This window comes from Phyllostomus discolor, chromosome 14 (genome assembly GCF_004126475.2).
Source record: "Phyllostomus discolor isolate MPI-MPIP mPhyDis1 chromosome 14, mPhyDis1.pri.v3, whole genome shotgun sequence".
Lineage (NCBI taxonomy): Eukaryota > Metazoa > Chordata > Mammalia > Chiroptera > Phyllostomidae > Phyllostomus > Phyllostomus discolor.
In genome coordinates this window covers 49,701,000-49,714,933 of record NC_040916.2, presented here as the reverse complement: position 1 = coordinate 49,714,933, position 13,934 = coordinate 49,701,000, and the positions used below count along the sequence as shown (strand labels likewise).

Here is a 13,934-nt window from a genome sequence, read left to right as displayed (position 1 = left end):
TGATTTTGTGCAGGCATCACTCTATTTGGATGTTATCTTTTGGCTCAGGGTCCACTCATTGTGATATGGCAGGCCCTGTCTTACAAATTTTCAGAACACCTGCGCCTTTAGGGAGCTTTCAGTAATTATACCATCCTAAGAACAGAGGCTCAGAAAAACAACAGTTACTTATGCCTGACAGGGTCAAGGAAAGGACAGTGAGCTCTGATAAAGAGGGCCTAAAAAGGGCTTTTTGTCTTATTGTCAACAGCCCAGAGGCAATAAACCACAACTCGCAACGCCCACAAGAAAAGCTGGTTACCACCTAGCCCTGCCTGATAGGGCTACAACTCCGTTTCATCCTGCAGCCAACCTGCCAGGTCTTCCCTCAACTGCAGATTGGAGTCCTGCCCCTTTCTTCCTCCCCGTTGTTAAGGCTGGAATAATAGAGAGAAAACTGTCACGACTTCCTTGTTCTTTGCTATCCTAAAGCAGCTGAATTGAAGCGCAAGCCACTCAAACGACCTCACCTGCAGTATTAATAGAGAGCATCAACCCCAGCACCCACCCTGAAGTTGAAACACGTGCTCAGCGACGTGCGGACGAACTGCCGGCGCTCTCTTTGGCGCTTGCGCCTACGGTCTAGCGGGGCGCGGCAACCTCATTTGCGCAAGCGCCGGTGCTCTCCCAAAGCCCTCATCGCGCTCTCTCTATCTAGCTTGAGTCGCCGTTCTTGCGTAGGGGGCAGGGCTAAGGATGTCAATTGGCCTATTTTTGTGCCAGTCAATGAGGTGGGCACGGTGATTGGTGGCCACCCGGAAGGCAGCGGGTTTAGGTGTAAGCCTTGAGGAGGCAACGTTTTTTGCGCTTCTCTCAAGTTCTCTCCAGAAGCTTCTGCCTCTGAGCTCTGGGTACCTTTGTCTGTATCGCGTCGCCATGATGGGCCATCGTCCTGTGCTCGTGCTCAGTAAGTTGTGAGAAAACTGGGGGAGGGACCCCCTTTTCTCCCAGCTCGGTCCACGTTTTCCAGGGTTGCCTCATTCCAGTGCCGCCGTGGGACGGCCACTGAGCCTTCCAGTTCCAGTCATCCTCATTTGGGTGGATGCACCTTCTCCCGCTTTCCTGCCATCCTTTAACTCATCCCTGCCCTGACAATCAGTCTGACCTTCCGGTCACTGGGCCCTTGTCTTTAAGGCGACTCGTCTCAGGAGGCTCCTTGCGGTAGTAGGCCTTCGTTCTTCGCACCCTCTTACTCTGCACCCTTCCTTACGTGATTTTCAGTGTGGAGGTAAATGAGTAAGGGGTTTGGTTTGGTTTGGTGTTTATTTTGGCCTAGCTTTATAACCTCGGCCCACCCCTTAGTAGCCGCTATGGCCGCGGCTAAATTGCTTAAGTGTTTTCCATCTCTATCATTGGAGTTAACAGTATTTCCCCTTAGAATCTTGAGGGTCAAAGGAATAAGTAGGTAAACTGTTCAAAGAATGACACACAGCAAGCGGTATCTTGGGTCACTTTTCTTTTCAGCAACAACCCTCTTGATTATCCTCTCAGCATCCCCTGTCTGTTCCTGAAGTAAGTCTGCTTCCCTCAGTGCCTGAGATGTAATTACTCAGTGTCACCTGCGTTGTAATCTATCCCAGTAACCAACCCGAGTTTCCCCAAACTTATTGACTCATTCTCTTCACGAACATTCCAAATTTCTGACTGTTACGTACCTCGTTCATTGTCTTTCCCTGGTGTATTTGCATTCTGTATGTAACTTATCTGTGACATCTGCAAGACCACCTAAGATGGCCAACTAGCCGTTTTCCCTTGTTTGCCATCTTCTGTAGACTGAATGCCGTTCAGAGATTCTATCCATTTTTGTCTCTACGTGGAAAGTTAACTTTTCAGAAAAAAAATTCTCTTAACCCAGGGGGAAAAACTATTCTTTTTGATGAATCCATCAGAAAGGTTCATGCAGGAGTTTACTTATAGCTGCCTGAAATGGAAATCTAAATCCTGAGAGTTGTGAACGTTTAGACTTGATGGGACTGATTTGAAAATTTTACAGGTTTAAATTGTAGGAAATGTGTAATTTGGGGAGAGGAAAGAAGTGAGCATGTGTTGGTTGTTTTGGCTATAACCACTTGCTTGTCCATTGAGAGCGCCCTGGGGATAGTGGTGCATTGTGAAAGCCTTTTCAGGTCTGCATTAATCCCTGGCATTAGTGGCTGGAACCTGTTGGACTCCCTGTTGAAATATGTACACAGCTCTTACTGATAGGGAATGGACTACTGAGGCATTCTTCTTATATCTAAGCATGGAGTGGCTGTATCTTGCAAACTGGGATACTTTTCAAGATTTGTGTTTCATAGCACACTGGGGGTGGGGGGGCACTATCATTCATTACCAAGAGTGTGATTCTCTTTATCCAAGTAGGAACATATGAACCCCCATGCTCTTTCCCTTTTTACATAAAGTAGTGATAGGTTCTTTGTTAGGGTCAAGCCTTTTGAGAATCTAATAATAGCTGTAGAACCATTTCCCAGACAAAAATGCAGTCACTCCCATTTTATCAGGGATTTCACTTTCCCACTGAGGCCCATTCTCGAATCTTAGGTTATGAATCCTTGCTGTAAATACGTGAATGTTTGGTTAGAAAGTGATGAGCAAGATTCCAAAGTTGAAGCATAATTGGTTGTTTCTTAGCATACCAGGAGTTGAACTAAATAAAAAAGTAAGTAGCCATAAGTACATGTTTATTTTTTAACAGTTTTTGAGGTATAATTGACATATAACAAGCTGCACATACTTAAAGTATACAGTTTTGATAAGCTTTCATCTACATATACACCTTTGAAACCTGTGTGTTTTTGTTTCCCAAGGTTAGGGAATAAATAGCTTATCTACAATGTGACAATCCTGGGCTGTTGTCTTTTGTTTTTACTTATTTTAGGCCAGAACACAAAGCGTGAATCTGGAAGAAAAGTGCAATCTGGAAACATCAGTGCTGCCAAGGTAACGTATCTTTGAAGTTGTTTATAGTATTTTCCTCCAGCTGCCTTCCCTGTTATTTTTGCATCTGTTTGTAGTTAGGCAAAGGAAAAGTTGACTTCCCTTCTTTCTGGACATTTCCTTGAAGGTGGTAGGGAGAAGGAAGCTCTCCTTCTCTAATTAGGCCTTCTTATAATAATTTATGCATAATTTAATTGCTGTATATTGTTTTATATTTTATTTGTGTTTGTCTCTCATACTAGACTGAGTTACTTGAGGGGAAACACTATATTAATTCCTTGTTGTATTCTTAGTGCTGCTATAGATCCCAAATAGGTATTCAGTAGCTTTGGAATGAAATAGCTCTAGATCTGATTTAGCATGGTGTGAAGGCCACTGTCATGGAAAGAAGTACTAGGACATAAGATTTCTGTTTTTCTGGACTACTGGGAATCTGAAGCTCTGGAAGGCATATCCCTTTTTTCTTGTGAAAAGTCACTTCTTTCTATATCCACCCTGAAAATATTCCCAAAGGGGAAAACAAACAATCTAGCCATATGGTATGCAGTGTCTAAAGAAGCTGCCCACCCTACTTCAGAGATGACATTGCTAAAACACTGGCTCTGTGGGTTACTGATGCCTCTCTTCTAGCATACACACTTGCATCGTCCTCTGATTTGTGCTTATACGTTTTTCTATTTTCTACCCGATAGACTATTGCAGACATCATCCGAACATGTTTGGGACCCAAGTCCATGATGAAGGTAGGTTTATGTCTTGTTGAAACTTCGACTACAGATTTTCCCTTTCTGTTATCTGGAACACTGAAATACAACTTTTACTTTTGTCCTAGATGCTTTTGGACCCAATGGGAGGCATTGTGATGACTAATGATGGCAATGCCATCCTTCGAGAGGTGTGACTTTTCATTATACTTTCTAACATTTTTATAAAGTACCCATAAAGATGTGCGTAGATGATGATTAGTTTCTTAGGGCTGCTGGAACAAATTACCACAAACTTTAAACAACAGAAATTTATTATCTCATTAAAGGCTAGAAATCTGAAATCAAGGTGTCATGCCTCTTCTGAAGGCTCTAGGGAAGAATCCCCCATTGCCTTTTCTAGTTTCTGATGGTTGACCACGTTCTTGGCTTGTAAACTCAGCCTCCTCCTCAGCTGTCATATGGCAGTCTCATGTGTGTTTCATTGTAATAACGTCAGTGAATGGATTAGCCTATACTAACATTCATGTGACCTTATCTTGTTTACATCTACAATGATACTATTTCCAAATATAGTCACATTTACAGTTTCCAGAGGGTAAAACATCACCCTTTCCTTTTGAAGTACACAATTCAACCACAACAGTGGTGCTCCACTGTAGAAAATATAATGTAGAAAAAAGAATGTTTTGTTCTCAAAAGACTTTAATAGTTCAATTTTTCCTTAAAAAGAAAGGGACTTGGAAAGGTGGTTTGCTTAAATATTTTGGGGATCACTTTTAATCTTTCAAGTTACAGTAAAACAAGGAAAATGAAGTAAGTGTGGAAGCAAGAAGCTTAAGAATTAGAGCCAAGCAGAGCAAATTGAAGGGTCTTTGAATAATGTTGATTCTAGTGGTTGACTACATTTTCTTTTCAGATTCAAGTTCAGCATCCAGCAGCCAAGTCCATGATCGAAATTAGCCGGACACAGGATGAAGAAGTTGGGGATGGGACCACATCAGTAATTATTCTTGGTAAGAGGAAAATGGAAGGTTGATGAGGAAAATTGGATTGAAATGGGAGGATTTTTGCCAGAAACAACATCTGTGTCATATTTTAAGAAGGAAATTGTTACAAATTTAATTACAAATATTTTAAGTAACTTGTTGCTGATTACCTATGTATTCTTTCCAATTGAGTATAAAACATTCATCAGTAGTGTAGCATGAACTGTATAAATCTGGTTGAATAAAATACAGTTAATTCTCGTTAGTCATAGTAAGTTATATTCTATTAAGTAACCACAAACTGAATTAGTGTATACTAAGCCATCGGTCCTAGGGGAGATGTGGGATTAGGTTCCTGTGAGCTCTGGGCACATTCATTAACTGAATACATACTTTATTTTATGTTGTTTGTTTTTGTTGTTGTTTTGTTGATTTATGGCTAAACAAAGCTAATGTGTTTTTTCTTTTTTTTTCCTTTTTTTTTTTTTATTGATTTTAGAGAGAGGAAGGGAGAGAAAAACATCAGTGTGAGAGAGAAACATTGATCAGTTGCCTCATGTATGTGTCCCCCAACCAGGGATTGAACCCACAACCTTTCGGTATATGGGATGATGCTCCAACCAGCTGAGCCACCTGGCCTTGGCAATATGTTTTTTTTATAAGGCACATCACAGTGTTCTTGCATTTAAAAACTAGACAGCATTTGAGTGCTATGCCATTTTAACAGTGAAATTGCCAACAAAATGCACAAAAATGTGGAAAATGTAGTACTAAATATACCACATGAGGATACTTGCTTATAGTCAGCTCAAAAAAGGCAGAACATTGTCTTATTCTTCAACTTCACCTGGGAATGTATTCATTCACTGGAGGTTCAAATTTTTCAACTCTGTGCATGTCTGTGAGTGACCATGAAATTGATGTAAATACCTACTTTGATAGTAACAGGTTTTTAACAAGTAGTCAAATTGACATACAAAACTTGAGAATGAGTCTTGATTGTTCAAGTTTTAATGACTAGTCTTTCCACATTTACTAGGATCATAAAGGATCACTTTTGAAGACGTGACATATTGCTTTTATTTGTTGTATCAGTTTTTAAGTTTGTGAAATGTTTATAACAAAAGGGTTCGGGGGTTTTGTCTGTTTTAAGATTTTTATTTTTTTAGAGGGGAAGGAAGGGAGAAAGGGAGAGAAACAGCGATATGTGAGAGAAGCATCAATCGGTTGCCTCTGGCGTGTGCCCCCAACCAGGGACTGCAGGCAACCTAGGCATGTGCCTTGACTGGGTAATGAACCAGCAACCTTTTGCTTCTTGGGACAGTGCCAATCAACTGAGCCACATGAGTCAGGAGAGCAGTATTCATTTTTTAAAATCTGATTGCAGCAACACATTGCTAGGAAATGAGAAAAGAACTGTATTTTAGAAGTGCCAGTTTATAGTGGTGGTCCACATGCCTAAAAAGTAGAGTTCTTAAAATTATTACATGAACTTTTTAAAAAGTAACCGTTTAAATTATTTCTAGAATGCCTCTGTACTGCATTTTGAGAATGGGTTGGGTGGGGAAGTTTTCTTGCATCATCACCAACTAATCTCATCTTTAGGTTCAATTCTTTTGAGGATTGGGTTAGCCAAAAAGTCCATTTAGTTTTTTCCACAAAATAAAAGATGCGTTTTTCATTTTCACCAATAACTTTATTGATTTGGGTATTTTCAGTACTTGTTGTCTATCTCCCACTATTGGCTCCTAGTGGGTAGAGGCCAAGGGTGCTGCTAAACGTCTTCAATGCATAAAACAGCCCCACAGCAAAAATTGAGTGGCCTGAATGTCAGTAGTACCAAGAAACTTTGCAGACAACTTTCAATACGTTCGATCAGTCACAGCACCTTCTCCACACCCTGCACAAATCTCATGTTGTGTTTCTGTTGTGTTTTTACCTTTCTTGAAATAATAAAGCATAATACACTAAATTGTTGCATATTTTCTTCAATCTTCAATATTAAAATGGCTACACAAATATTCACCAATTTTAATTTTGTTTTTTTAATGCACCCTGGTGTAACAGCTGTCACAATACAATCTAACAAAGTCATTTTGAATGAAATTAAAGACAACTAAGCACTACTAGAGCCATCGTATGCAAAAAAGTAAATGAACTTTTTGGCCAGCCCAATACATATGATCAGTTCTGTACTTTGAAGCAAAACTTGGAAGATGAAACACAGAGGAGACTTCAGATGCTTTCTCACTATTTTGGGTAGAAGGTGAGCTTTAGATATCAGGCAAAATTTTCTAACTGATAATTTTAATCGAATCTCCTGGAGATACTAGGTAGGATAAATATCCTTAAGTGTAGGTATCTCAGATATGGGTTGCTTTATTTTATTTATTTTATTATTATTATTTGCTGTCACTAAAGACATCTTCTGTGTTGCTGTTCTATTTAACAGGGCATATGCTTTCTAAGCTAACATTTGAGCATCTTGTTAAGTATTTGATTATCTTTTAATATACATGGTGGTCACTTAGGAATTGGTATAAAGTATTGAATTCAAACATTTGAGCACATGAGTATACATGTGAACTTCAGTGTTAGATAGTATAAGCAATTTAATCTTCACCTGAGGATATGTTTTCATTGAGTATTAGAGAGAGGAAGGGAGAGGAGAAAAAAGACATCAATGTCAGAAACATTGGTAGGTTGCCTCCTATATGTGCCCCAACCAGGGGTTGAACCTGAAGCATTTGGGTGTACAGGATGACGTTCGAAACAACAGAGCCACCCAGCCAGGTCTTGTTATACTTACTTTTGGAAACAAGGTTTTTGCGTATCTATGTATTTTGTGTGTGAATTAATTACAAAGTACAGACAAATTTAAAAAGAAAGTGACATTTTACCAATAATTCCTCTTCCAACAGGTAAATTCTGTACATTTTTGTGGGTATTCTTCCAGGTGTAAAGTTTTTGTGTTTTGTTTCTTTTTTCTTTTTTTTAAATTAAATTTATTTATTTTTAGAGAGGGAAGGGAGGGAGATAGAGAGAGAGAAAAACATCAATGTGCGGTTGCTGGGGGGTCATGGCCTGCAACCCAGGTATGTACCCTGACTGGGAATTGAACCTGTGACACTTTGGTTTGCAGCCCGTGCTCAATCCACTGAGCTACGCCAGCCAGGCCTTGTGTTTTGTTTCCAATACCAGCAATTTGCATCCTAGGTGTTGAGACAATAAGTCAATTTTATGTTAAGTATTTTTCTGTTTTCCAGTCTTCGGAAATAAGTTTTTTTGTTTGTTCGTTTAAAACACTGGTAACATTTTGTTAAATCAAAAGACTAAGTAAACCCTAGAATCAATCTTTGATTGTTTAAACTATGTATGATGAAGTTACTTTCTTTATGAGTTGCCTTGTACAAAGTATAAAATTTGGAACAGTATTAACAGCCAAATTGCCTATTTTAGGAAGAAGGTAAGCTATCTTTAGAAGCATAATAAAGTTGCCTTTATATCCAGGTACTTTTTAAAACATGGTATTTTTATCCCTTTTTCAGCTGGGGAGATGCTGTCTGTGGCTGAGCACTTCCTAGAGCAGCAGATGCATCCAACAGTGGTGATCAGTGCTTACCGAAAGGCATTGGATGATATGATCAGCACCCTTAATAAAATTAGGTACTGAGGGAGGACCAGAAATGGGTAGTATCAGGTATGGGAGGCCTGGAAGAGGGGTCTGTTCTTAGGTAGGTGGAGCAAGTCCAGGTGCGTCACACACGTGGTGGTTTATACCCTTGTGTCATTTTGTGAGAAAGAGGACAAAGGGGAGAGCAAAATGAAGAAAAGGATGAGGGGAATGAAAGTTAGAAAATAGCAGAGAATACAAAGCAGACAAAAGGAGCTAGGTTTAATTCTTCATAACGTATTTTGGTTACATGGTATCTTCTGGTTTCCGTGTAAGGTGCTGCCATGGGCAATGTATAATAAGTAAAGTAGACCTACCTTCCAAGAACTTAGCTTCTCGTTAGGAAAATAAGGAGTTAAAGTAACGATTTGGGATTTAAAATATCTTACCATATGTGATTATAACTAATTCAGCCAACACTCTAATAAAGCACCAGAAAGGATGGTAGCCAGCAGATTTCCATTAAAATAAAAAAGACTGGGGCTGAAAATGATAACTTGAATCCATGTAGTAATTGAAGAACTTTCTCTTAGCCTCTATTTCTGAGTGCTAATAGGGTAATTAAAGGAATATAGAAATGAATGACTTCTAACTTTAGGGAATGTTAGTTAAATCATGACATACACGGAATGCAAAAACAAAGCCTGTAATGTTCTACCCTTTTATATGGCAGGGTCATTGAGTACCCAGTAATTTAGTGAGCTCTGTATTGTACTGCCTGCTGTTAATAAAAGCATATGATAATCTGGCACTTTTAAGGGAATGGGGTTATTTAAGTTACATTTATGAAATAAACTTTATAAGAATGTAGAGACATACAGGATTTGAGTGTGTGGAATCAAACCATTAGAAAGTTTTCCTGCAATAACTACATGCATTTTAGGTAATACTTTTGAAGCTATTGTTTTTTTTTTTCCCTAAAATATACATTCAGTAGCGTTTAGTGTTTGTATATTATGTGCCTTACCCTCTTTTATAAAAGTTCAGCAATATGGAAAAGTTTGGACAAGATGGTATTCAAGTACTATTACAAATTCATTTTATGGTTCTAAATAGTCTTACCATGTACAAATGCATACTGTTGTTAGGGGAGGCAAACACATAAAAACAGTGAACACTGTGTGGCGCACCATGTATTCAGGTGCTAGGTAGAGTGGAATCAGGTGTTCAAATGGATAGTTTGGACTGATGCTGATTATTAAGAGGAACTCTCAGAATTCATTAGGGGTCAGGCTTCAAAGACCAAATGTGTCTTGACTTAGGTTGTAAAAGTTTTAGAATTTACTTGATTGAAGCAGAAGGTTAAGAACAAATTATTTTACTGTAAGATACATATGTAAGTGTGGAAGAGTTGTCAGACATGGGAACAGATTACTCAGGGATTTTATACACCTCGTAGGGATGGGTTAGTTATAATCTTGCTGAAAAGGCAGAGGGTTGGACAAAATTACTTGATGTCACATTTCTTTGTAGTTTCCTACAAAGAAACATATTCCCCTAACTGATGCATTATTATAGTCACTGAGATGTAGATGAGAGACTTCTTAAATATCCAAGACCCCTGTTTAGCACACTATCCATTTTTCTTTTCTCCAGTACCCCTGTCGACACTAATAACCGAGATATGATGCTGAACATTATCAACAGCTCCATTACTACCAAAGCAATCAGTCGATGGTCTTCATTGGCTTGCAACATTGCCCTGGATGCTGTCAAAACTGTACAGTTTGAGGAGAATGGTAGGAAGGAGATTGACATCAAGAAATATGCAAGGGTAGAAAAGGTAAGCTCTTCTGGTCAGTACTTTGGAGATGAATTGTTTCCTAGCAGGAGTCATCCCACTCGTGCAGCAGTAGGTTTAAGTCAGAGCAAGATATCTTGGTAGTTAAAACTAGGAAGAAGAATATATGCTGTCTGGAAAACAAAAACTTGGAAAAGGGATATTTGGGAAGTAATTCTGTTATCTTCAGTGCTGTGCTAATAAACACAAGGTTTATTAGGAGCTAGGGAATAGTTCATTGGTGTGTTCATTTTTGTGCATTTGTGTACATATCAGCCACTTGGTTAGGATATAAACAATGTCTCTATTATACTGTTAATAAATCCCAGAAAGTTTTCTCCATTTCCCTACTAATTTAAAATTAAAAAGTAGCATTAATTTCTTATAGCCAGTAGATGGAGCCCCCATGCCTAAAATTCTATGGGACTATCTCAGGAAGTAGAAGAGATCTGAGCCCCTTTAATTAAATCTTTGTCCATTGCCAAGTTTCTGTGAGCTTCAACTGATCTTCAAATTAGGTGTCATGGTCTAAGATGGATGTGCTTCCTAGAGGGGGAAGAAATGTGCAACAGTATTGTTTCTGAGTTTTGTGGAAGAAAGATACTTTAGAAACCCAAAATAATCATCCTTTGGGAAAGATGAATATTTGGGACAAGAGAAATTGTCTCCTCCTGGTTATGGATTAAAGTGGCTCTTTTGTTCAGATACCTGGGGGTATTATTGAAGACTCGTGTGTTTTGCGTGGAGTCATGATTAACAAAGATGTGACCCATCCACGAATGCGGCGCTATATCAAGAACCCTCGCATTGTGCTGCTAGATTCTTCTCTGGAGTACAAGAAAGGAGAAAGCCAGGTAAGGTTCCTGGTTCTACTCCTTAAAATTGATATAAGAGCCCTGGCCTGTGTGGCTCAGTTGGTTGGAGCATCATCCCTAACCAAAAGGTTGTGGGTTCGATCCCCAGTCAGGGCACATACCTGAGTTGCTGGTTAGATACCCGCTCCAGGCGTGTATAGGAAGGCAACTAATCAGTGCCTTCCTAATCAGTGCCTTCTCTCTTGAATCGATGTTTTTTGCTCCCCCTTCCTCTTTCTAAAAGCAGTGAAAAAATGTCCTTAGATGGGGATTAGAAAAATAAATAAAATTAATATAAGAACCTATTTTAATATGTACAAGGGAAATAAAAGGTATGTTTATTACACACCTACTAAATGTCAGTTACTAATTTTTACATATACTTTCTGAATCTTAACAACAACCCTTTATAAACAGTTGGTATTGACTTCCATTTTACAGATGAGGAATCTAAAGCTCAGAGAAGTTAGATTGACCGGTTAAGGAACACAGCTGATACTGGCCAAATCAGAATTTCACATCGACTCTGTTTGGCCTCAGGTCCACACTGCCTTGGAGCCAATTTAGCTTTGAAGTGCTAAAGAATAATTTCCAGAGGGCAGGAACCTCACAAGGCACTTGCCCTTGTATGAAACAAAGTACTTCGAGTTTATCAATCAAGGATTTCAAATAAGAAATCAATTCATTGCTGGGAAGAGTTCAGACCCAAAATTAATGACACGCTGAACAAAAAATTAGAGGTAACGTTGAGCTGAGGGGTCAGAAATGTTAGGTCACACTCTCCACTAACTGCCTTATGACTTTGAATACCAATCGCCTTAAAATTAAAGTGTTAGCCCTGGCTGGCGTAGCTCAGTGGATTGAGTGCGGGCTTCGAACCAAAGTGTTGCAGGTTCAATTCTCACTCAGGGTATATGCCTGGGTTGCAGGCCATGACCTCCAACAACTGCACATTGATGTTTCTCTCTCTTTCTCCCTCCCTTCCCTCTCTAAAAATAAATCAATCTTTTTTTTTTTTTTAAAGGTGTGATGTCATGGCTTTAACATTATTCTAATTCATACTTTCTGGGATACATGAGAGGAATTGTAGTAGCTGGGGTGACCCTGATTGGTTCCTCTGCTGCTGTTAATACAACTTTAGATTGCACCCACTACTTCTACACTGATGCCTATGCTCAGATACCAATCTTTTTACTTTTTTACCAGAAACATTATATTTTATTTTTTATTTTGTTGAATATCTTTTTAAAAAATATATTTTATTGATTGTGCTAGTATAGTTGTCCCATTTTTTTTCTTTTTTATTCCCCTCCACCCCCTCCCATCAGCATTCTCTCCCTCTTAGTTCATGTCCAAGGGTCGTACATAAAAGTTCTTTGCCTTCTGCATTTCCTGTACTACTTTTAACCTCCCCATGTCTAGTTTGTATGTACATTTTTGCTTAGTCCCTGTACCTTTTCCCCCATTCTCCTGCCACATCCCTACTGATGAGCACCCATGTGATCTCCATTTTTGTGGTTCTGTTTCTATTCTAGTAGTTGGTTGCTTAGTTTGTTTCCGTTGTTTTTTGGGGTGGGGGGGTTCAGTCTTTGATAGTTATGAGTTTGTTGTCACTTTACTGTTCATATTTTTGATCACCTTCTTTTTCTTAGATTAAGTCCCTTTAACATTTTATGTAATAAGGGTTTGATGATGATGATGAACTCCTTTAACCCGACCTTATCCAGGAAGCACTTTATCTGCCCTTCCATTCTAAATGGTAGCTTTGCTGGATAGAGTAATCTTGCATGTAGGGCCTTGCCTTTCATGACTTTGAATACTTCTTTCCAGCCCCTTCTTGCCTGCAAGGTTTCCTTTGAGAAATCAGCTGATGGTCTTATGGGAACTCCTTTGTAGGTCACTCTCCTTTTGTCTTGCTGCTTTAAGATCTCTCCTTAACTTTAATCTTGCCCAGTGTAATTATGATGTGCCTTGGTGTGTGCTTCCTTGGGTCCAAATTCTTTAGGACTCTCTGAGTTTCCTGGACTTCCTGAAAGTCTATTTCCTTCTCTAGATTAGGGAAGTTCTCCTTCATTATGTTTTCAAATAAGTTTTCCATTTCTTGCTCTTCCCTTTCTCCTCCTGGCACCCCCATGATTCAGATGTTGGAATGTTTAAAGTTGTCGTGGAGCTTCCACAGTCTCTCCTCAGTTTTTTGAATTCTTGTTTCTTCCTTCTGTTCCAAATGGTGGGTTTGAGTCCCAATTTCCTTCCCTTCACTCTTGGTTCCCTGTATGTTTTTCTGTATTTCACTTTGCATAGCCTTCACTTCTTCCTTCATTTTGTGGCCATACTCAATCATTTCTGTGAGCATCCTGATTACCAGTGTTTTGAACTTTGTATCTGATAGGTTGGCTATCTCCTTGTAGCTTAGTTCTTCTTCTGGAGTTTTTCTTTTTATAAATTAAAAAAATATATATTTTTAAGGAGGGGAAGGGAGGAAGAGAGGGAGAAACATCAGTATGTGGTTGCCTCTCAAGCGCCCCCTACTGGGTACCTGTTCCACAACTGATACATGTGCTGTAGACTGGGAATGGAACCCACACTTTGGTTCCCAGGCCAGCACTCAATCCACTGTGCCACACTAGCCAGGTTTTTCTCGAGCTTTGATCTGTGCTTTCATTTGAGTCATATTTCTTTGTCTCAGAGCACCTGTTATATTGTAAGGGGCGGAGCCTTAGGTATTCACCAGGGTGGGGCAACCCATGGCACTATGTTGTGGCATTGTGTGTGGGGAAGGGGTCAGGGAGAGCACAGTGCTGCTTGCTGGGCTCTTACCCCACTTTCAGTCACTTCCTCCACTACCCACAAATGAATTGTGCCCTTCTAGCACTGATTCCCAGGTGGGTGGGTCCCTCCAAGGGACTCACCTGTGAGACTGGGACCTTCTCCCGCTGCCTCAACCCCCACAGGTTTTTA

The 13,934-nt window shown here is 39.6% G+C and overlaps 1 protein-coding gene across 2 annotated transcripts in view; it reads left to right on the top strand.

The window, feature by feature from the left end:
* The first annotated feature begins 772 nt into the window (after window positions 1–772).
* The window catches only part of CCT3 (chaperonin containing TCP1 subunit 3), an 18,475-nt gene continuing 5,313 nt past the window's right edge, over window positions 773–13,934 (top strand). The window contains exons 1-8 of one of the 2 annotated variants that reach the window (XM_028502691.2): window positions 773–946; window positions 2,918–2,979; window positions 3,669–3,719; window positions 3,809–3,871; window positions 4,600–4,696; window positions 8,218–8,335; window positions 9,939–10,125; window positions 10,827–10,976. In XM_028502691.2, the coding sequence (XP_028358492.1) occupies window positions 916–946; window positions 2,918–2,979; window positions 3,669–3,719; window positions 3,809–3,871; window positions 4,600–4,696; window positions 8,218–8,335; window positions 9,939–10,125; window positions 10,827–10,976 (759 nt within the window). In that variant the 5' untranslated portion in view covers window positions 773–915. The remainder of the gene's footprint in view (window positions 947–2,917; window positions 2,980–3,668; window positions 3,720–3,808; window positions 3,872–4,599; window positions 4,697–8,217; window positions 8,336–9,938; window positions 10,126–10,826; window positions 10,977–13,934) is intronic. The other variant, XM_028502692.2, reaches the window with a different exon arrangement.